This window comes from Bos grunniens, chromosome 23 (genome assembly GCF_055505025.1).
Source record: "Bos grunniens cultivar Pamir isolate PY7600 chromosome 23, Bosgru_T2T1.0, whole genome shotgun sequence".
Lineage (NCBI taxonomy): Eukaryota > Metazoa > Chordata > Mammalia > Artiodactyla > Bovidae > Bos > Bos grunniens.
Window position 1 is genome coordinate 9,017,916 of NC_141187.1, and position 21,645 is coordinate 9,039,560.

General features: G+C 60.8%; 2 protein-coding genes across 5 annotated transcripts; one reads left to right on the top strand and one right to left on the bottom strand.

Annotated features, from left to right (window-relative positions):
• Positions 1–3,289: 3,289 nt before the first annotated feature.
• Positions 3,290–9,664, bottom strand: BAK1 (BCL2 antagonist/killer 1). 3 transcript variants are annotated; one of them, XM_086371197.1, is made up of 6 exons: positions 9,428–9,664; positions 7,452–7,531; positions 6,449–6,584; positions 5,997–6,140; positions 4,752–4,932; positions 3,290–4,632 (listed from the first exon to the last, which is right to left on the bottom strand). In XM_086371197.1, the coding sequence occupies exons 2-6, from the start codon at positions 7,519–7,521 to the stop codon at positions 4,528–4,530; spliced, it is 636 nt and encodes a 211-aa protein (XP_086227323.1). In that variant the 5' UTR covers positions 7,522–7,531; positions 9,428–9,664; the 3' UTR covers positions 3,290–4,527. The 3 variants fall into 3 exon arrangements, with proteins under 3 accessions (XP_086227323.1, XP_086227324.1, XP_086227325.1); XM_086371198.1 differs by lacking the exon at positions 9,428–9,664 and adding an exon at positions 8,193–8,300; XM_086371199.1 differs by lacking the exon at positions 9,428–9,664 and adding an exon at positions 7,800–8,195.
• Positions 9,665–10,732: 1,068 nt separating this feature from the next.
• Positions 10,733–15,834, top strand: LOC147346594 (gametogenetin-binding protein 1-like). Of its 2 annotated transcripts, none has more exons than XM_086371194.1 (6): positions 10,733–11,210; positions 12,037–12,149; positions 12,544–12,638; positions 12,798–12,948; positions 13,908–14,047; positions 15,584–15,834. In XM_086371194.1, the coding sequence occupies exons 1-6, from the start codon at positions 10,753–10,755 to the stop codon at positions 15,632–15,634; spliced, it is 1,008 nt and encodes a 335-aa protein (XP_086227320.1). In that variant the 5' UTR covers positions 10,733–10,752; the 3' UTR covers positions 15,635–15,834. The 2 variants fall into 2 exon arrangements, with proteins under 2 accessions (XP_086227320.1, XP_086227322.1); XM_086371196.1 differs by having other exon boundaries at positions 12,810–12,948.
• The last annotated feature ends 5,811 nt before the right edge of the window (positions 15,835–21,645 follow it).

Here is a 21,645-nt window from a genome sequence, read left to right on the forward strand (position 1 = left end):
ATTTTTATACTCCAGAATGGGGGAGCCTGGTGGACTGCCGTCTATGGGGTCGCACAGAGTTGGACACGACTGAAGCGACTTAGCAGCAGCAGCAGCAGTCTGGTGTTCACCTTTCTAATGTGTTTGGCAATTGGTGATCACATCCCATAACCTGGGTTTTGCTAATTTTTTGGTCCTGGACATTTAAAAACCTCTGGCAATCTCGCATAATGCCATTCTCTCTCTCTCTCTCTCTTTCACACACACACACACACACACACACACAATCTGTTCCGCTTAGATTGAACTAAATCAGATTTACAAGTGTCTTTGATCTGGACCTCTACATCCTTGGTGTGCACAACTGGAGCAGGATATGGTTGTTTTATTTATTTTAATTAATGAATTAATTTTAATTAATTTTAATGCCATTCAGATGGTTGGGCTTCTCCAGTGGCTCAGAGGGTAAAGAATCCTCCTGCAGTGCAGGAGACCTCAGTTCAGTCAGTTCAGTCACTCAGTCGTGTCCGACTCTGCAACCCCATGAAATACAGCACGCCAGACCTCCCTGTCCATCGCCAACTCCCGGAGTTTACCCAAACTCATGTCCATCGAGTCAGTGATGCCACCCAGCCATCTCATCCTCTGTCGTCCCCTTCTCCTCCAGCCCCCAATCCTTCCCAGCATCGGGGTCTTTTCCAATGAGTCAACTCTTCACATGAGGTGGCCAAAGTACTGGAGTTTCAGCTTCAACATCAGTCCTTCCAATGAACACCTAGGACTGATATCCTTTAGGATGGACTGGTTGGATCTCCTTGCAGTCCAAGGGACTCTCAAGAGTCTTCTCCAACACCACAGTTCAAAAGCATCAAATTCTTCCGCGCTCAGCTTTCTTCACAGTCTAACTCTCACATCCATACATGACAACATCTATTCCTGGGTTGGGAAGATCCCCTGGAGGAGGGCATGGCAACCCACTCCAGTATTCTTGCCTGGAGAATTCCATGGACAGAGGAGCCTGGCGGGCGGCAGTCCATGGGGTTGCAAACAGTCTGACACGACTGAGCAACTAAGCGTGCGCCTCTGCGTGCACACACGCACACACACACACGCACACACACGCACACACACACAGATGGTTAGGTCAAAAAAACTTGTTCAAACAACGTACCAAGTGGTTTAGGCAAAGGAAGGATTTTCTCATTTGGATGGACAGCCAGTGACCTAAAATAAACTTTATTTTTTAATAAATTTATTTATTTTAATTGGAGGCTAATTACTTTACAACATTGTAGTGGTTTTGCCATACACTGACATGAATCAGCCACTGGTGAAGGTAAACTAGCAAACTCAGGAAGGTACGCTTGGGGTGGGGGTGGGGAGGCAGGCACTGGTGCAAGGCGGGGCAGGAATTTATACTGACCCTGCACAACTGAGCGGGTGACAGTTTTTCCTTCCGCGGGCAGGCTGCACTGCCTCTTCTCAGTGGTACCACAGACCAAGGAGTCTAGACCTCTCTGGAGGAGACGAAGCAACAGTTTCAGAAGAACCACAAATCTTGAGAATTTAACTTCCTTAATACCTACAATGGAGAAGGCAATGGCACCCCACTCCAGTACTCTTGCCTGGAAAATCCCATGGATGGAGGAACCTGGTAGGCTGCAGTCCATGGGGTCGCTCAGAGTCGGATACGACTGAGCGACTTCACTTTCACTTTTCACTTTCATGCATTGGAGAAAGAAATGGCAACCCACTCCAGTGTTCTTGCCTGGAGAATCCCAGGGACGGGGGAGCCTGGTGGGCTGCCGTCTATGGGGTCGCACAGAGTCGGACACGACTGAAGTGACTTGGCAGCAGCAGTAGCAATACCTACAAAGCCCATCTGCTCCCTGTACCCCAAGAGCCCCCCCTAAGAATGTATTTATATTTCTCTTGGCAATTTCATCTTGACAGAATACAGGGTGGCGTGGAAGCCTAGACACAGGCCAAAAGTTTTCCGGGCTGCGCCCCAGGCCTTTCAGAAGACCACGCAGCCGCCGCCACCGCCCACCCTTATTCCAACTTTCCGCCGGGATTGGGTGGTCGGTGCGCCCCGAGGCCCCGCCCATGAGAGGGCACGCTTGCGCGCCTGAGGCGGCCGCGGCCATCTTTGATCCAGGCAGTCCGCTCTCCTCCCGGCGTTCTCAGGGAGGTCGCGGTCGCGCGGTTCCCGCCTGCGCGGCGGGTAGGCGATCCCTGCCTCCCCACCTCACCCTGTGGCTGATCTGTGCTGGAGACCAACGGCCCCGGCCCCCACCCCTCTGGGCTCCACGTGAAACCTCGAGCCAGTGTCGTGGCCAGTGCCAGCTCCCCGCCCTTTCTACCCGGTGACTCCGGGCAGGTACCTGAGTTTCCTTATCTGTAAAATGGGAGTTTAACAACCCTTCTCGCCACAGCTATACCTGCTGATTGTTGGGCACGTATGATAAATTCTCGGCATAAAGCTTCGCAGAGTGTGTACCATAAAAACTGTCTATGAGCTTTTCCTGCAGAAAACTGCAAGGGGCCTTGTGGCCACCACCCTTCCAGCCACCACAGCTCGCAGGGGTCCCCTCTCAACGACTGCAGGCAGGACGTGGACTCTGAAGACGAAGTCGGAGGGCCCAGGGGATTGGCAAGATGCCCTCGGGGAAGTAAAAGAGAAGCCCGAGTCCTTTAGGACTTGCGTGTGACCCCTTTTGGAGAGGTGTCAGAAAACAGACCAGGGTGCCCGGGACTAGAAAGACTTCCTCGGTTTTGGAACATTTAAACGCCTCCGTGTTTGTTATTTTTATCACCCCTGGCTGCCTCCCCATAGGGACTCCCATGCAGCAGAGAACTCCTAGAATGAAAAGCCTTGTGTGTGTGCGAGCTGTGGGGGACAGGCCGAAGAGGGAGCCGGGATGCTGCGTCCCAGGTGGAGCCAAGCGTGGGTGGTGGTCCCCGGAAGGGAGAGTTCAGACCAGGCCTGTGGGGGTCCCCAGGCAAGGGCAGCTGCTCCAACAGCTCTGCAGCCAGAGCCTAGCAGTTTGGGGACCCCTGACTTCCTGTGGGAATGGGAAACTCGCCTGGAACCCCAAGAAATGAGGAAAGTTCCCAGAGAAGGGGGTAGCTAGTGGAAGGGGCCAAGGCCTTCTAGAGGGCTGGAGAAACACACCCAGCCCTCCACAGGGTTTTGGAGGCTCCAGAGGAGACCCGTCAGTAAAAACCAGGTGAAAGTCACTCATGCCCAGGTTCCCCCAGTCAGCCTGATGAAGAGAGGGGTAGTGGAGAAGACAAAAGGGATCAAGTCTGAGTGGGGGTTGCAGTTTATTTTCAGACACACTCAAGAGGGTGGGAGGTGGCCAGGCAGCTCCCTCTGCGTCCCCTCCCTGCATTTGGTTTAATCAAGAACTCCTCTCCCCTGACCTCTGAATCCCTCAGCTGTGCAAGATAGACGAGGCACTTGACCCCACCATCAGGAGGGGCTCAGGCAGGTGTGGGGTGCGGAGGGTAGAGGTTGGGGGCGGAGTTCAAGTATTCACAGTTCCCCTGTGCATACCCCCAGATTACACTGTGCCCAGGCCAGAAGGGAGGGCCCCAACCCTGGGGTTTCTAGTGGTGTTTCTAGCCCTTCTCTCACTCAGAAACTTCAAGATGGGCTCCCTACCCCTCCTTTCCCTGACAATGACAAACTGCAGTCCTAAACCCTGTAGCCCAGGTGAGGTGGGGACCCGGGCAGTGCACTCAGACGAGACCCCTCCCTTCCTCACCTGGAGTAGGTGGGTGTGGTGAGCTGCGCTTGTAGTGATGGGTGGGAGCAAGTGGTAACGTGGGGGGACAGAGGCCCTCAGGAGCTCTGGCCTGCACCCCACTCCACCCCACCCCGAATCCCTGAGAGTCCACCTGCAAAGTTAGTATGGGCCGGCCGGGCGGGGAAGAGGGTAGCAGGGGCTGGGGGGGAGCCGAGGAGCACCTTCCCCGGCACCTGGCCCCGCCCCGCCCCAGTCCTGTTCCCGGGGAACCTGATGCTTAGGAAAGGCCAGGACTGGGCTCCAGGCCCAGCTTTCAAGCTCAACCTTCCAGAACTGCTAAATTCTGGGGAAGGGTAGAGCTACTAACCCCCACAGCCCAGCTGTCCTGGCTTTGGGCAGAGTGGTGGGAAGGAGGGGTTCCCTCCTAAGGGTATTATAAAAAGCTAAAACCGTTAACGACGACTTGGGAGAAGTGGTTCCCAGCTTCTTGCTTCCCCAAGTTATCAGTCTCCCCAGCACCGAGCAGACAGGGCTGAGGGGGTCCCAGAGAGCTAAGGGAGAGGCCACCGCCCCACTCTGAGAGGGGGTCCGTTAGCACCATGCAATGTTGGAGCACCCAGCAGTCTGATGGATGCCCCTGGGCAGGGGCGCTCCAAAGCTGGAGTGCCCACTTACTAAAGCTTCTGTGCTCTTAATGGGGGGCAGGGGGACACCCCTGTTAGAGAGGAGGTGAGAGGAGAAGCCGGGGTCAAAGTCCACAGAAGGGTCTCAGGACCCCAAAGGGCCCCTCCAGGAGTCATGACTTGAAGAATCTTCGTACCACAAACTGGCCCAACAAAACCACAGCCAGAACGATGGCTACGCTCTTGATGGGGCCGTTCCCCAAGTCCAGGGCTGCCACCTGCCAGGAGAGACAGGAGGGTCATGGGCGGAGGGTGCTGGTGGCTCCCGGGGCCAGGGTGGGGCTGGGAGGCGGGGCTCCAGTAGCAGGGAGAGGGTGACCAATGCTCAGGCACTCACCCAGCCACCCCTCTGCGCGATCCACCGGGCGATGGAGCGACGCAGCATGAAGTCGGCCACGAAGCGGGTCACCTGGCCCAGGAAGCCGGTCAGGCCACGCTGGTAGACGTGGAGGGCCAGGCGGTAGCCAAAGCCCAGCAGAGCCACCACGCGGCCCCAGTTGATACCGCTCTCAAACAGGCTGCGGGCAGGGGAGATGCCGTTGCTGGAGACCCCTGGGGGGGCCTTCTACTTCCTTCCCCCTCCCATCCCTTTGGACCCCCCGTCCCCATCTCCTCCCTGCTGGAAAGCAAAAATGGCTTAGCCGTGAACTGGGGGGGCAGAGGCTGCCCCAGCCTGGCCTCGATCTGGGAAGAGCCCGTGTCCCTGTGAAAGGAGAAAGCTCAGAGGGCAGATGAGTGGGGCGCTGCTGCTGGGGCTCAAAGGTACACAGAATGTGGAGGGCAGAGCAGGTGGGTAGAGGCAGCAGGGAGATTACCTGTGGGTGCTGCTGCTGGCCTGGCAGCCCGGGACGGCAGAGAGAAAAGGACAGAAGAGGAGGTTAGGACAGTCTTGGAATCACAGCGGAGTTGGCGGTGGCCTCTAAGGACACAGGCAGGGTGTTCAGCTCTGAGCACTGATTCCATCTCCTGCTCCTGCCGTCACCCTCAGCCTCGAATCTACCCCGCGACTGACTTCCTTAATCCGCATGGTGACAACGGCTAACACCTCTAAGTGTGCACGCAATCCTAAGCGTATTCCCCCTAGTTTACGGACCAGGAGACTGAAAACTAGGATGTGTCATGAAGCCGGTAAATGGCGAAGCTAGGATTTGCCCAGGCTGCTGGTCTCTTGAGGCCAGATCTCAGCATCAGGAAGTCATTTTCAGGACCCGGTGGGCTGAAGCCAGGTCCAGCAACCATTTTTGTGTGAAATGTGGCTCCCAATCAGAACAACAGCTGTGTCCCAGCAGTGCTGGGGAGCTCTGGGAACACCCCCACTGCGAGCCCCACCCCACACACACAGTCCTGATCTACCAGCTCATGTTGGTATCAGGGCTTATGAAGGCTGTGCCCTTGTGTACAAAGATGAGGAGTCTGGGCTTAGAAAGAGAAAGACGGGGGCCCAAAGCCACACGTGAGTTAACAGCAGAGGCAGGGACAGAAAACATGTCTCCTGACACCAGCAGAGAAGCTGTCTCCCGTTTCACGGGCAGGGCCTGGCGCGGTGGGGACAGCGCCGTGGAGGGGCGGTGGCCGGGGCTACCTGGACGCGATCTTGGTGAAGTACTCATAGGCGTTGTCTGCTGTTGGCTGCAGGTGCTGCAGCATGGCCTGGAACTCCGCATCATAGCGCCGGTTGATGTCGTCCCCGATGACGGCGAGCTGGCGGCCCACCTGCCCCATGGTGCTGGAGGAGCGGGAGGCGGCCAGTGAGTTGGGGCCCGGGCTGGCAGCAAACCGCTCCTGCCTGAGATGCCCTGGCCTCGGGCGCCCCTCCTGGGAAGTCCTGACCGTGTGCTCAGACATGAGGGCTGGGCCCAGGCACAAGGGGCAGGCTGTGCTGAAAAGGGTGCCGGTTCTGGGATGGGAGCGGTGACCCGAATGCAAAAGGGCAGCAGCAGGAGAAGCCCCCAGGCTTGCTCAGCTGCCAGGACCAGCACGGTGACCCTGCCTGAGTCTCCGCTTCTCTCAGCATGTCCAGGGGCCGCAGCTCACCTGCTAGGTTCTGGGTGCAAGGTGACCATCTCTGGGTCAGTAGGCGCAGCCGCCCCCTCGGCCTCCTGTTCCTGCTGATGGCGGTAAAAGACGTAGCTGCGGAAGACCTCCTCGGTGTCCCGGGCTACCTGCTCCTCTGGGGACCAAAGCCGGGAGTCAGGGAGGAAGTGCTCTGGGGAGGAGGGTTCCCTCTGCTGGGGGACACATCTGTCCCACCTCTAGCCCTCAGGTGACACCTAGGGCTGACTCTGAGTAGAGCTGTCTTCTCACAGCAGCCTCGTGGAGGCCACCGCCCCGTTTACAGATGAGGAAACTGAGGCACGGTGTTTGCATAACTTGCGTGAGGTCATGTGGCTGGAGTGAGCAGTGTGGCCAGGATAGATTCCCAGGAGTTTGGGTCTCTGGCTTTTAGTGTCCAAGGCACCTGGCCGTATGGCTTGGCTTAGGGAACGGACTGCAGCCCAGGAAAGTCACATTGGGACATAGTGAGTGGCCTGGGATGGAACCCAAAGTCCAGGAAGCAGCCTGTGCTGGGTGGCAGAGCTGCCAGCCTTCCGGTGGTCCCCTTGGAAGAGGGCACTCTCTTCCTTCCTCCCCAGAGTCTAACAGCCCAGTCTCCCTGTTGAGCAGCCCTGATCAGGTGATAAGCTGCCTCACTTCCTTATTTCTCCAGCTGGGATAAGACAGCCCCGCCCCACGCCTTCCCTCCTGCTCACCCATCCTGCCCGGCTGCCCAGGAAGGGCAGGGTGTCCTCCTCAGACTCACCGCCCCCTCCCTCGGCCTCCACATGTCCTTCCCCACTCTGCTCCTGGGGCTTGGTCTTGCCGGCACCCCCGCTGGTGAGCCAGTGGGCCGCCCACACTGGGTGGGGAGGTGCTTTTCTCCTTTGTGCAAGGCGGGTAAACTGAGTTGGGCCCCTGGGACTGTCCAGGTCTGCTCTCGCCAACCTCCCAGCTGGCCCCGGTGGTTATGGGGTGGGTGAGGGGGCAGACAGACCCTTACCTGAGGTGGAGGAGGGGTCAGGCTCGTCGCAGTCCTGCCCGGGGGGACCTGGGCCTTGTCCGGAAGCCATTCCTCAGGTCCTGGGGAGAAAAGCAGCTTCAGTCTGTGTTGGGGGCAGATAGGAAAGCAGAGGTGGGACCAGGGGCTCCGGCAGTCTGTGGAGGCGGGGAGGGCCCCCTCCTGAAAGACCCACTGACCCAAGAACTTATCACTTCACTGGCGGCTCTTCAAGGAAGACTGGGGCTGAGAAAGGCCAGGCAGCCAAGACTGCCCCCGCTGGGGACCAGCGCAGGCCCCAGGGCGGGGAGGCCACAGCAGTGCCCAAGCAGCTGTCTAGTCACGTCTTACCCCGTTCCTGGGCCAGGGAGGTGAGTTTCAGAGGCAGGGTTTCCTTCCGCTGCTGCTGGGGCCCTCTGAACCCCATCCAGTCCACACTCACCGCAGACTCACTACCTTCCAGCCAGTGACCCCTGAAGGCCGTCCCTGAAGGCCCCACTTCCCGTCCGGCTAGTCAGAGCACGCCTGTTTTCCAACTCGGACCTGTGGTGTCCTCCTCACACGTGCGGGAGGAGGTGTGGGACGCGGTGGGTAGCGTGGCAGGGTAGGCACCGTCATGCCCACTGCACAGGTGGGAAAACTGAGGCTCAAGGAACGCCCCGGGCCACAGGCCTTGTCAAGGCGTCAGGGTGACTGAATTTCCACACGTGTCCATGCTCTCCTCAGCGCTCAGGTCAGACTTACTTCCCAGTTGCCGGCGTCGGTCTCTGCCTTTGCCCCGCCTGCCTAGCAGGTGGCTGAGGAAACCACGTGTAGCCCTTGCCCTCCTGTCTCCGGCCCCCGTTTCCCTCCTTTTCCGGGTTCTGGCCACAGCCCCTGGCGGCTCAGTGAACCCTGGGCAGAGCAAGTGTTTCCTGGACATAAGCTGTTTCACTTTCAGTTTGCACCCTCCTCATTTCCCCGCACCCCAAAGCTGCCTCCATCACCCAGGCAGGAAGCCCCCTCCTCTCCCCACTCCGGAGGGCCCAGCCTGGGCCCAACACACAGGCCACCCTCTCCCCCCTGGGAGGGCCTGTGTAGCCCTCCTCCCTGGGAGGGCCTGTGTACGCCCTCCTCCCTGGGAGGGCCTGTGAACCGTATACCCTACCCCGCTCAGGCCTGGGGCCATTTTCCAAAGGGCCTCAGGAGAAGGGTGGGGAGGGTCCACCTGTGCGCCCCACCTCTTCACTGCCAAGGGGGCAGGGACAGGGAGAAGGGACTCGCCCCTCCTGCAGCCCGCGGTCCCCCTCCTGCTTAAGACAGACCTTTGCCTGACACCCCGCATCCTAGAAGCTGCTTCCCAAACAAGGCGCCTTTCTCCCTCCCTTGGTACCCAAACGTGGTGCCCCCAGGACATCAGGGCTTAGGATGCTAACTGCACCTCAGCTCCCTCTCCCACTACCCCTGGGGCTCACGGCTGGGGATGAGGTGGAGCCTTGGAACCCGCCCCAGGGCCAGAGGCCTGAGCCGACCCGGGACTTCCTCTGCCCCCATCCAAGCGGCCTGACTTCCTGGTGGGGAGAGTCCGCTGTGCCCCACCTTTTGGGTTGGCCAGGCCCAGGATGCTGCTGGAGTTGGGGGGGAGGGGGCAGATCCCAACCTAGTCTTAGGACTCCTGGGGCAGCAGGAAGCACTGTGAATGGTCTCCCGCTGCCCTTGACCTTGACTCTGACCTCCACTCCCATCCCCCAGACTGCTAAAGAACCTGGCTCTTTGGCATGCAATTCTCGGGCAGCCAGGGCCAGGGCAAGAGGGCCGCCTCAGGGGCAGCCCGAGGGAGCCCCTGCTGGATAGGGCCACCATCGAGGGTTGGTGGAGCTGCCAGGGCAAGCTTCACAGAGGCATTCCTCTCCCCAGAGGGCTCCCCAGGGGCTCCCTGCCTCACCCCGGGCCTGGGGCTGCCCAGGGAAGGGGGCATGGGCAGGACTCTCCCAGCTTACCTCCCCGGACCCTGGCCCAGGCCCGGGATGGCCCAGCGGGGCGGAGGCCAGAGATCCTGAGGGGCCGGGGGCTGCTCCCAGGGTCGTGTCCCCAGGCCTGGCTTCCAGGAAGGGGAGTCAGTGGATCCCCGGTGTCTGGAGTGCAGCCTCTGCCGGTCCCAGCGCGGCCCTGGGGACCCACGGGGCTGCAGCGATCATAGAGGCGCCGGCGGCTCCCGGCTCCCATCAGCTCCCTCTAGAGGAAGTTGCTCAGTGGCCGCCGGATGCGAAGCCGCAGCCCCGTGGCCTGAGGCGGGTCTGGGCTCCGCAGGAGAAAGTGGCTTCCCCTCCTCCTCCCCCACGGCTTTTCCCCCACCCTGGTTCCCAGTCCTCATTCTTGATTTGTCCCCTGCTCCCTTCCATCAGTGCCAGCAAAACAGCCAGGATGGGGTGGTTCCTTGAGCCCCACTGTGTGCCAGGCACTTTAAAAGCCCTTTGGACAGACTTCCTTTGGTGGTCCAGTGGCTAAGACTGTCCTCCTAACGCAGGGAGGTCTGGGTTCGATCCCTGGTCAGGGAACTAGAGCCCACACATAGCAACTAAGAGTTCACGTGCTGCAACTCAGACACAGTGCAGCCCAATAAATAAATATTAAAAAAATAAATAAGAGCACTTTGGAACAACCCTGGGAAGTTGGTGCAGTGGGCCACACCCATCTTACAGGGGAACAAACTGAGACTCAGCTGATCTAAGGAACCTCTCCCAAGGTCACTGAGACGGGTTTATAATCAGGTCTCCGGGAATAATACTAAATTGAGATTCAGCGTGCAGTTAAGACTGTGCACCAGGCACCTACCTTGGTGGTCTCCACAGAGGAAATGTGACGTCCCCCTGACTGTGCCGGGCAGGTACGAAGGAAAGAGGGCACGGTGGGCCCGTGCCAGCTGGACGCTGAGAAGGGAGGGAAGGGGGAGGACAGCTGCCGGGGAATGAGTGCTTCCCAAGGACGGCAGCGGCTGCAGGGGGACAGGCGGGGAGGAGAAAGCCCTGGGCCACCACCCCATCCTCAGAGCTGGGGTTCCTCTGGACTCCTCTGCCTGCCCCCACCACTGTCTCCTGGGGCCTCCCCAACCCCCAAGCTCCCCCCACCCCAGCTGGCTCCCTAGGCCTCGTCAAAACCCCTGCACTGTCTGCCCCAACGAATCCCCCCTCCCCCCTCTGCCTTCTAGAACTCCTGGAAGTTTCCAACTGGAGGTTTTCAATTTGAAAACCCCCTTCTGTTCTTAAGCAGTTGGTCCTGTGGTGTCTGCTGCGGCCCCTCCCTCTGAGTCAGGGACCCTTTCAGGATGGAGGCCCCTGCTTCAAGCCCTCGACCCCGAATTTTGGGCCGCTCCTCCATGTTCTGCTTTTTCCGGAGGTTGGTGGGCAGCAAGCGCAGCCCGAAGAACTCAGACAGGGCCCTGCGGAGGGGCCAGTCGTGGCCCCTGAGGGGGCAGGACGCCGTCCCCTTGATGACCGACTGTCAGGGACGAGCCGGGAGGAGGGAGTCCAGGCCTCCCGCCACGCTGCCCTTCGCCCGCCCTGGGGCCCTGCCGCAGCCAAGCCCCTCAGGGCTGGAGATGGGGGACCCTGGGGCCCAGACCTCCCCTCCAGCAGAGGTCCTGAGGGTCGTGGCTCAGGGCGTAGAGGTGAAGCCAGTCCTGCCCAGAGGAAGCCAGGAGGTGCTGGGCCACTTGTCTGAGCTGGAGGAGAGGGAAGAGGCGGCCACAGGGGAGGCCTCAGGGAATACGGGGACCTCAGAAAGGTGAGGGGCTGGGCCGCGAATGGAGGAGCTAGGGGGAGCCAGGGTGTCAGGAGGGAGGGGGACGTGGGCCTGAGGTTTGACAACCAGAACTGGGGAGGGACCAGGGGCTTCCCTGGTGGCTCAGCCAGTAAAGAACCCACCTGCAAGGCAGGAGACCCCAGTCTGATTCCTGGGTTGAGAAGATCCGCTGGAGAAGGGATAGGCTACCCACTCTAGTATTCTTGGGCTTCCCTGGTGGCTCCGCCGGTAAAGAATCCACCTGCAATGCGGGAGACCTGGGTTAGATCCCTCTGTTGGGAAGATCCCCTGGAGAAGGGAACGGCTACCTACTCCGGTATTCTGGCCTGGAGAATTCCATAGACTGTAAAGTCCATGGGGTTACAAAGAGTCCGACATGACTGAGTGACTTTCACTATCAGGAACGGACTCCTTGGGTGGGCAGAGGACTGGGTGGGCATGGTCGTCCACATCAAGGGTGGAGAGGGCAGAGGGAGGCAGAGACAGGGCTCCTCCTGCAAGTGAGGGGTTGTGTATAGGGGCACCAAAAGGACAAGGGCACAGGCCAGGGACGAGGAAGGGTGCGTGTGGGGTGAGCTGGGCCTCCCATCACTTCCCAGCTCCTTGCTGGGCCCCTCCCCTCCTCATCCCCCTCTCACCCCACTTTTGGGGGTATCATCTCCCTCTGTGAAGACCCCAGAGGGCAGAGCAGGGAGCAGGGGGGAGCAGGGGGGTGGAGGAGCTGAGCGGGGCTTCCACGGGGGTGTGGGACCTTCACCACCTCTCAGGCCCCACCTGCCACCCCCATCTGACTGTGCTCTGGGGTCAGGGGCCACTCTGCCCAGGCCTTGGCGGTGGAGCCGGGATGCGTGCGGAGGGCCGTGGGGCCACTGGAGTTCAGCCCCGAGGCCTTCACCAGGGAGGAGGAATGTCTGCTCGATGGTGAGTGCGGTGGCCACAGGCCCCGGGGGATGGCCAGGGCATCGGGCCGGGGGTGGGGGGGGCCCGGGGGACGCGGGGCAGTCTGAGCGGAGCTGGATCCCAGCTACACTCGGTGCAGGTGTGAGGGCGGCAAGTCGCTCAGTCTTTGTGCATCTCAGTTTCCCCATCTGTAGAATGGGAGTGTGATAGCACCTCTGTCAGAGGGCCTTAGCAAGGATTAAGTGAGACGTTCTCTCTCCGTGAAGTGCCTAGAACTGTGCCTGGCACATAGCCGGCGTTTGCCAAAGGACACAAGGAAAGCTGGCCGTAGCTCAGCCCTCCCGATGGACCCGTGCTCCTCAGGCTGGGCCTCCACCCTTTGCTGTGGGCTCCCAGTGACCACTGCCCTCCACAGGTGACCCAAGGCTGGCCTCCTCCAAGGTGGGGGCAGCTCCCTGGAACCGCCTCCTCGGCTTGTACAAGCGGCTGCAGAAAGGGGCCATGGCCAAGGTCCGTGGGGCCCCGGCGCGAGGGGGCGGGCGGAGGCAGGGCTGGGCCCGGGAGAGTGCGTCCGTCTTGCCGCTCCTGCTTTCTGCTCGGGGGCCGGGGTCGGGGTGGGGCCCGGGCTCAGGTGCCCCCCTCACCTGCGGGATGGCCGTCCACCCTCAGTTCCCTCTCAAGGAAGGCCTGCCCCGAGAGGAGCCCGGCGAGGAAGAGGCGGCGGCGGCGGAGGAAGACAGCGCCCTCAAGCTCTGCGTGCCGGGCGTCGTCACTCTCCAGTCCCCGCTGCATAAGGCCTTCAGGTCAACGGACACAGTGGGTGGGTGTGCCGCCCGTACCCCCTCACCCCGCCCCAGCCCCGCTTTGATGGAGCGGCTCTCGGATGCAACACCGGTTAACACCACCAGGGGGAAGCACAGGACTTAAAATGATCGCTCAGGCCGGCTGACCTGCGGGCGCCGGTCCCCAGAAGAAGCTGGGTGTGGGCCTGGGAGGGGGGGAAGGCTTGAGGGGTGGGGGGCGGGTTACGACAGGTACCGTGGCTCCTCCAGCAGCACCCTTTCCCAGCCCAGAATTCTAACTCCTTCAGTGGCGCCCCCCTGCACCCCCAGTTTTCCCCTCAGGTGTGCACTTGATGTGACGGTGCCCAGGGGACCCCCTCCTCCCATTGCAACCACCTCGCCACCCTGGTGGGGCGAGCAGATGGCTTAGTGGTAATGAATGACAGCCTCCAGTAAAGTCTCCATTGACATTTGCCTTACCACGAGCCAAACCCTCTCCTAAGCACTTTTCATGAAATACTGCATTCTGACTCTGAGGTCGGTCCTGTTATACCGTCTTCGCTTCCCTGTGAGATCACTGGGTCCCAGAGGGGTTAAGTAATTTGTCCATGATCACCTCGCTGGTCAGTGGAAGAGCTGGGGCTTGAACCCCCGTGGTTTGGGTTACTCCGGGTTGGTACGCTGGAATTGATGGCTGGGGGAGGCGGGGCGTGGTGAAGGAAATGTCTGCCCCTCGAATGAACACTGTCCCCCCCGGAGGCAGGTAAAGAGATTCACGCTCGGGATGGGAGCAGGGAGCCCAGTGAGCATCCTGGGACAGGCTGGGCGGTGGGGAGGTGGAGTCTGGCGGGCTCCAGGGGCCCGACTCGGGGTGACCAGGGGCCACGCAGGACAGGGAGAGGTTTGGAGAGCTGGGGCCACTTCGTCTTCCTCAGATCCCCGGCAGGCTGCAGCTGCCCGCTCCTGCTTGTCCCATGCCCTTCTCTCTGGCTCTCAGGTTTTGTGGAGGCGGAGCTAAAGAAGCTTCTGGTCGTTCAGCGGGAGTCCCGCCTCTGGAAGATGGGCGGCTATGACGGCCGGGAGCTGCTGACCCAGCCAGAGATCACCCTGGAGGAGGCGGGCGTCGTGGATGGCCAGGTACACCCACCCTCCCACCACCCCGCCCTGCTTGCGGCCCGGGAGCCTGGGGCTGGAGACCTCCCCTCTCCGTAGGCTGCGGGCCCAGGCTCCAGCCACCCACGCACCCTGCTGGGCAGGAAGGGCACAAGTCCTTCTCCATGGTGGTCTCTCTGAGAGCAGGACCCCGGCCTCCTAAGCACACACTTCTCCATCTGGCTGGCTCTCACTTAGCCCAGAGCCCGTTGCTAAGGCGTCACTGCCGTGCATTTGCTGTGTGGTTCCGGGCAAGTCCCTCGCCCTCTCTGGGACTCAGTTTCCTCATCTCCACGAAGAGGGAGTTTATCAGGCGGCTTCATGGCTTTCTTGCGCCTCTGTCATTTGCATAAGGTCGCTCTTTTTCCGTCTCCCATTCACATCCACACTTCCTCCCACAAACACACACAGGCGCAAGTGAGTTGCCAGGGGTAACAATGGGGACCACCCCCAGCCCGCCCTCTTTGACGTTGGCCTTAAAGGTTAGGTCCGTCCAGGCTTCTCTGAGTGCACACTGATAGATCTGTTGATGACAAAAATGTGTCGATTTCCTTTCTGGGTTAATTTCCATTCATTCATCAGTTCACCCTTTCCTTCAGTGGACATCTGCCCCCTGCAGACTGTGCAAATCACAAAAGGAAGGAGCAAAATCTGTAGTCTGTGACTTTGAATATGGGCTTTGGTGTCTTCACCTGGAAAGGGGGCCATTGGAAGATGAGATGAACTGAAGAGTGTGTGGCAGTCAACTGCAAAGGGCACTCCAGTGTCAGGGATTATGACTCACCTCTCGAGGGCCATGAATACCAGGAACCCTTGCTTCCCCCTCATCCTGAGCCTTAGGCCATGCCACAGGGTGCCCCCGGGTGCTCTGGGGAGCCTCACCCTACACCACACAAGTCCTGTCTCTGGTAGGGCTCCTGCTTTTTTGCCTTTTCCTGCTGAACGGACCTCTCCTCCCCAGCGCCCTCCAGGGCCGCCCCCTGGGCTGGCCTGCCCTGTCCCGGGCGTCCCGGGCGGCACAGTCCTAGGGTCGCCTGAGCACACAGCGGGCCATCAGGGGGTTTCTGGATGGTGGCTCAGGCGGTGCCTCACCGGGGGCGGGGCAGCCTGCTGGGGGCGTGTCGAGGGGCCTGTCCTCATCACCACCCCCTGTCTCCTGGTCTGCCCTCAGGGACACCAGGCTGAGGGGGAAGGAAGCCAAGCCCCGGCCTTTGGGGAATGCTGGGGCCCTGGGAGAGGGGCGCCGAGGCCGCAGAAGCAGCGCCCCGAGCTGGGGGTAGGGGTGCCGAGCCCCCTCGGCAGGGTGTCCAGGACAGAGGTGAGGGAGGGCTCGGGCCGGCTGGGGCTGCTCCCCCCAGGCCACAGGGAGGCGGCTCTGGGTTGGTGGGCTGGGCCAGCTGCTGGCCCCTGGGGGCAGCTTTGGAAAGTGGTCTTGGGGTGCTCGTCTCTGGGGGTGCCGAGGAGGAAGAGGAGAGCTCAGAGACGCCAAGGCCTCTGCTTTCACCCACTTGCAACCCCCAGCACCTGCTTCTGGAGGAGATGGACGAAATGGGAAACTGGCCTCCAGAGTGAAGCCGGCGCCGCCCGGGGTCCCTGCAGGCGCGGAGGGACGGAGCCCCGCTTCTCAGGGCACCTCAAGGAGCCCCTGGGGCCAAGGAGTCTCAAGATAACCCGTGTCTGTGCATCTGCAGGGTGGGCCTGCCCGGCTGACTGCTCCCACTTGTCAAAGTCAGGCCTGTCACATTACTAATAAAACTCAGTTCGGCATTGGGCTCCTTGACTGTCTGTCTGCGGAGCCCGCCCCCCGTCCTGCACAAGCCTAGTGTACCGGAGTCCCGATCTCTCTCGTCGGGGCCCACAGGCCCCAGGCCACCCCAGCTGCAGAGCCCCGGTCCCCATCTGAGCTGGAAGACGGCAGGTCTGGTGCACCTGACCGCGGTGGGGAAGGACCTGGGGCACCAAGGCCTGCAGGCCCTGACTTCCCTTCCTCCTGAGTTCCCAGGCCCGGCGTGGGGCCTCCTGGGAGGATCCGGGAATTCTCCAGCAGGAAGTCCCTGCCCAGCCGGCACGGGGACAAAGCCAGGAAAGCAGACCGTGGGGACCTGCCCCAGGGGCTGGGCTGGGGCAGGTGAGGGGCCCCTGGGTAAGTGGAGGTATGCCACAGCGGTGCGGGGCCAGGCCCCACCCTGCTGCCCTGGTCAGGGCCCACTCTGCCAAGCGGAGTGCTGGGCACCTCTGGGGACCCTGGGTGTAGGGAGATCCAGACATCTAGAAGAAGACATTCCTCCAGCTCTACCAAATTCCAGAAGCAAAGGTGGGGGTGAGTTCCTCATGGGAGGCACACCTTCATCCCTGGCTTCGTGGGCATCCAATGAGGGGGAGGGCTAGGTGCAGTTTGGACACCAGGAGGTGCTGTTTGCCGGGAGGGCCGGCTGGTTGCCCGTGGGATGCTGGTTCATTGTCTCCCGTTGGGGTCTGGGCTCTGAGCCCCCAGCGTACATGTGAGAGCTCACACTGCCCCAACACTTATCAGCACCACTGCTATTTACAGACACGTCTGGCCTTCTCCACGGGGCTCCCACTGGGTCCAGCCCAAGGCCTGTACAGAGCTGAAGATCAGTGTCAGAACACGGCCGCTGCTTGAGTAATTATTGTGATTGCAAACAGCAGCTGCCTGTCAGGTAGTGCTGGGGGCGCGGTGAGGGGCGGCCAGCAACCCGACCTCCTGCCCCGCCCCGCCCAGCCCAGCGAAGGTGAGCGCCCTGCCTCCCACCCCCAGACCGGGGCTCAGAGCCGGGCTTGGAGACAAGATGGCTAGTGATTCACAAGTGGGCCGGGGCTTCCCAGGCAGGCTGCCCACCCCCTGGAATCCTTGACTCAGGCCCTGAGCTGGGACCGGTGGAAAGGCCCATGTGGACTGTCCCCCTGAGTCAGCTGGGAGGTGGCCTTGCGATCAGATGACTCACCTGGGCACTGATTCCTTCCTCCAGGGTGTTGGCTGGTGGGAAGCCTGGGGGCCTCGGAGGGCAGACTGTGGGCTCCCTGGTGTCTCCTGCATGGACGCAGCCCTCCTCACGGACCCCACGAAGAGGGTACTTCTCTGCCTTCCCCCTTCCTGGGAGGCCCCCAAACCTGGTGCCAGCCATGCCCAGGCTGGAGGGGGACCCTGAGGTGCAGAGCAGTCCAGATGCCACCCTGCCCCCGCCCCTGGTGTCTTTGGGCAGCAGCAGCGGCCCCTGGGCACAGGTGGGCACCATGGTGGGTCAGGGTAGGCTGGGCCCTGCGGGCAGCTCAGGCTCCTCGGCTGCTCACCTGAGCCAAGTGGCGCTAGATTCTTGGGGAGCATCTCAACCTTGGGCCCCCGCTCCCTGCTCCTCTCTTTCTGTCAAGTGAGGGTCCTGGCACCGCATGGTCCACCTCGCTCCCTGGGTTCCTGTGAACCCCAGGGAGGAAGGTCAGTGAGGCTGGGAGCAGAAACGGGCTCTGAGTCAACACAGGCTTGAGGTCCCCTCCCTGGCCCCAGACGGTCCTTGGCCAGCTTCTGTGGATGGGCCTAGCTTGACGCTCATGAGCGGGGAAGGCAGGGATGACAAGGCCCAGGGACCTGCTGGGGGGGAAGGCCTGGGGGGCTCGTGCAGGGGGCTGGGCACAGGCCCACCCTGCAAGGGGCCAGGGGCCAGGCAGGTGTGTCCGAAAGGCTTTCGGGGAACGCTGCCGATGCATCTGTGGGTCTGACCCGAGGCCTGGGCGGCACTGAAAGCTGTCTTCCCAGGACTTACTTTGAAGTCCAGTGTTCAGGACACTGCGCTTCCACTGCAGGGGGCACAGGTTCGATCCCTGGTCTGGGGATTAAGACCCGGCCTGCCGTCCCTGGTGTGCAGACAGCGAGGGGAGGGCGGCTGCGCACCACTTGCAGGTTGGGTCCTGTACTGGGGGCTTGGCCCGGGGTGAAGGGCTCTGAGACCCCGAGAGCTGCCTTTTTCTCATATGCGCAAAGGGACCAGTCAGGGTGGTGGTGCCCTCGGCAGGTCCAAGTCGAGCTGAACGTCAGAACTTGCCAGCCGCTGCCCCTGCCCGATGTCTCTCTCCTCCACCCCTCATCTTCCGTCACCTCTCACTGTTGGTAGCTGCATATGGGCCTCTGTTTCTCTCTCTCTTACTGTATATCTGAGGGAAACAGAGGTGAGAAACAGCCCCTGGATCCATTCTGAGGGCACATGGGGGATGGTAGGGGCTGAAAGGAAGGCAGTAGGTGGTGGTGGGGGCAGTAGGGTGGATGGAAAGGTGGGCAGGGTGAGAGGCAGGCCTGCCTGCCTGGGGAGACGGCGGGTGGGGCTCCTGGGCAGGGCCTTCGAGGAAAATGCCACCTCAAGCCCTGCGTAGAGGCAGTGGTGGTCAGGATTGCCTCTCCCCAGGCAAGGGAAGGGCAGCACCCCCTGGGTTTTTTTCCAGGTGGGAAAGCTGCTGCAGGAGCAGGGGGGAGAGGCTCTGCCAGGTGGCAGCAAAGCTCCAGCTTGACAAGCTCATGTGACTGCAGGCAGGCCCCTGACCTCCCTGAGTCTCAGTTTTCACATCCTGGAAATGGGCGAATCACAGGCTTCTCTTGCAGGCTGAGAGAAGGGCTGTTTGGCAGGGATCAAATATCAATACTGATTAAGCACCCACCACTTCTCCTTCTTGGAGAAGGAAATGGTAACCCACTCCAGTACTCTTGCCTGGAAAATCCCATGAATAGAGGAGCCTGTTAGGCTACAGTCCATGGGGTCGCAAAGAATCGGACACGACTGATCGACTTCACTTCACTTCATTACATCCTGTTCTAGGCACTGGAGTAGGTGGGGGGCAAGGTGGCGGGGAGCCTTGAACAAGACGCTGATCCTCCACTATATGAGCACTTAGGATTGCTAGCAGGATGAACTGAACAGAAACTGGACCCGGGCGTGGCAGGTGCTGTGAGGAAGCTGCTGGGCGGCTGTCTCAGAGGGTGGGACAGGGAGGCCTCTCTGAGGAGGTCCTGTTGACCACAGGAAGGGAGGGCAGGGACCGCGGGGGCGTCAGGGAATGCCCCAGCCCGGGAGCAGCAGGGGCCGATGCCTTGAGGCAGGAGCAGGCCCGGAGCGTGTGAGGAACCGGAAGTAGACCTGCGTGGCCAGAGCGGGAGTGAGATCAGAAAGGAAGGAGATCACATCCTTTGTTGATTGGGTTTTGAGAGTTTGTTTTTACTTATCTTAAAAGTTTGTCTTTATTTGTCAGTGGCAGGTCTTAGCTGCAGCAGCCAGGGTCTTTAACTGCAGTTTGCAGCATCTAGTTCCCTGACCAGGGATCGAACCGCGGCCACCTGCATTGGGAGTCTTAGCCACTGGACCCACCAGGGAAGTCCCTTGAGGGGTTTAAGCTTATCAGAGCGAGTGCCCAGTGGTTAACATTTTAAAAGGCCCCCTTGGCGGCTGCATAGGGACAAGACCGTAGGGGTGAGCGGCGGAGGGGGGGGGGGTTGTGAGGCGGGGGGTACCGCGCAGGAGGTTGCTGGGGTCGGGGGTGAGTTCCTCGCTGGCGGCTGCTGTAACTCGGAGGGCAGTGGGGCGGCGTTGAAATGGACCGTGAGGAGTACCGGAGAGGCTCCACCACCAGGGGGCGCCGCCGGTCCTCGGCGGTCAGCCGGGCCCTCGCCGCGCGGAATCTCTCAGCCGCATCCCGCCGCCGCCTCCGGCTGGACAGGGTCAGCCTCGGGGTGTGCAGTCGGAGGAGGGCCTGCCGGCCACCGTGGGCGACCGCGCCTCAGCAGGGCCTGTGCGCACTCAGGCCCCGCCAATGCGTCCTGGCCTCGACGGCCCCGCAATCCGATGGTGCCCCCTCCCGCGAAGGTGCGCTCCTGGGCCAGATGCCCAACGGTGGGTATTTCCATGTCCCCCTCACCCCCCACCCCCGGATCCCCGGGTCGCGGAGGGCTGGGGCTGCCTCTACTGAAGGCAGTTCGATTTAACCTGTCCGGAGACCAAGCAGAAACGACTGCCTCCCTGTCCTCGTGAAATCCACAGTGGGCACGTGGGGTCAGGGCAACCCTGCAGTAAAAATCAGAGCAAGATGTTGCTATAACACAGGTTTGGAAAGCAGAGGAAGGAGCTAGTGATTCCATCAGGGAGGAACCTAGAAGGCCTCAAAGAGGAGGAGGCACCGTCTGTGACTTGGGCTTGCAGGAGCAGGAGGGATTTGACAGGTGAAGTAAAGGGAAAGGGCATGCCTGCCAGGGGGACCCACCGGGGATGGGGGGAGTGTCCAGTCGGCACCGGGGCCCCACTGTCTGCCTCTCTGATCCAGACGGAACCACCCTGGTCTCCCCTCTCCCAGGTCTCCCTTGGTGAGTCTGCCCGTATGTGAACTCAGTCCTTGGCTCCCTGCCGATTGTCTCTCTGTACACGGGCAATATCGTGCCTTGGCTGGGCCCTGATCACAGCCACACTTCCCAAGCCCCTCACAGCTGCTGCCCCCAGATCGTCCCTGCTCCTTCTCACAGCCCTGCCCATCCTATACAGCTCGACTCTGGCACCTCCTCTTCTAGGGCCCTCACAGCTCCCTGGCTATGGAACTAATGGGATCCACGTGTTTCCCTGCTCCCCCCTCCCCTGGACAGACACATCGTGAAGGCAGGCTTCCGGGAGCTTTGTCCCCAGGTCTGGGTGCCCAGCACCGTGGCTGGCAAAGAGCAGGCTCAGCACAAGGTACCAGGCTGGGCAAGAGAGGGAGGGCAGTGGCACGAGGGCCTCGAGGACAGAGCCGCAGCTGTAGGGCCGGGTTACACAGGGCCGCGGCACCAACCTCAGCGGCTTGCTGTGCATCCTCAGGGCGGTGGGAGCCATCGAGGGCCATAGAGTGGGGAGCGGCTCTGTCGTGGCATCTAGGATGAGGCGTGCGGTGGAGGAGGCAGGGGCAGTTAGGGGCTGTTACACTTGTAGGGAGAGGTGCGGGGCTGAGCTGGGACAGAGGCGGGCGGGGCGGCTGGGAGACCCTCCGGCAATGCTTCTCACCTGGGGCTATTCCATCTGCCCAGGGACATTCGACATTTTTCATTTGTCACAGCGTGGGACGGGGTGCTGCCAGCATCTCATGGTGGAGACCTCCCTAGTATCAGTGTATGCTCATCTTTAATGAAGATTATTGGGAAGAGTGAATGGGCTAATACATATTCATTGTTTCGAAGAGTGGCTGATATGTATTAAGCACTAGGTAACATGGGTTACTGTTGCTTTTTCCTTTTTAGCCACACTGTGCGGCTTGCAGAATCTTATTTCCCAGATCAGGTCAGAGATTGAACCTGGGCCCCAGCAGTGAAAGCGCTGAGTCCTAACCGCTGGACTTTCAGTGAATTCCTGAGCTACTGTTATTTTAAAACATAAACGCTTAAAAAATACTAAAAAAAAAAAAAATTAAACAGTTAAAAAAACAACTAAACAGTTAATGTTAATAATAAACAATTCCTCTGTTGAAAGCCCTACACTGCCTCTCCATCGCCCAAGTGAGAGCCAAGTCCTCCCACGGCCGCTTGCCGTCTGGGCCCTCTGTCTCCAGCCTCGCCGGCCGCCCTC

What these genes read in the sequence shown, in the direction of transcription:
- BAK1 (XM_086371197.1), bottom strand. Translation starts at nt 7,521, where the DNA reads ATGGCTTCCGGACAAGGCCCAGGTCCCCCCGGGCAGGACTGCGACGAG. An exon ending in TGACCCCTCCTCCACCTCAG is followed by an intron (nt 6,585 to 7,451) that starts GTAAGGGTCTGT and finishes TTTGGTCCCCAG; the next exon opens with AGGAGCAGGTAGCCCGGGAC. An exon ending in TTGCACCCAGAACCTAGCAG is followed by an intron (nt 6,141 to 6,448) that starts GTGAGCTGCGGC and finishes CCGCTCCTCCAG; the next exon opens with CACCATGGGGCAGGTGGGCC.
- LOC147346594 (XM_086371194.1), top strand. Translation starts at nt 10,753, where the DNA reads ATGGAGGCCCCTGCTTCAAGCCCTCGACCCCGAATTTTGGGCCGCTCC. An exon ending in AATACGGGGACCTCAGAAAG is followed by an intron (nt 11,211 to 12,036) that starts GTGAGGGGCTGG and finishes CTCTGGGGTCAG; the next exon opens with GGGCCACTCTGCCCAGGCCT. An exon ending in AGAAAGGGGCCATGGCCAAG is followed by an intron (nt 12,639 to 12,797) that starts GTCCGTGGGGCC and finishes GTCCACCCTCAG; the next exon opens with TTCCCTCTCAAGGAAGGCCT.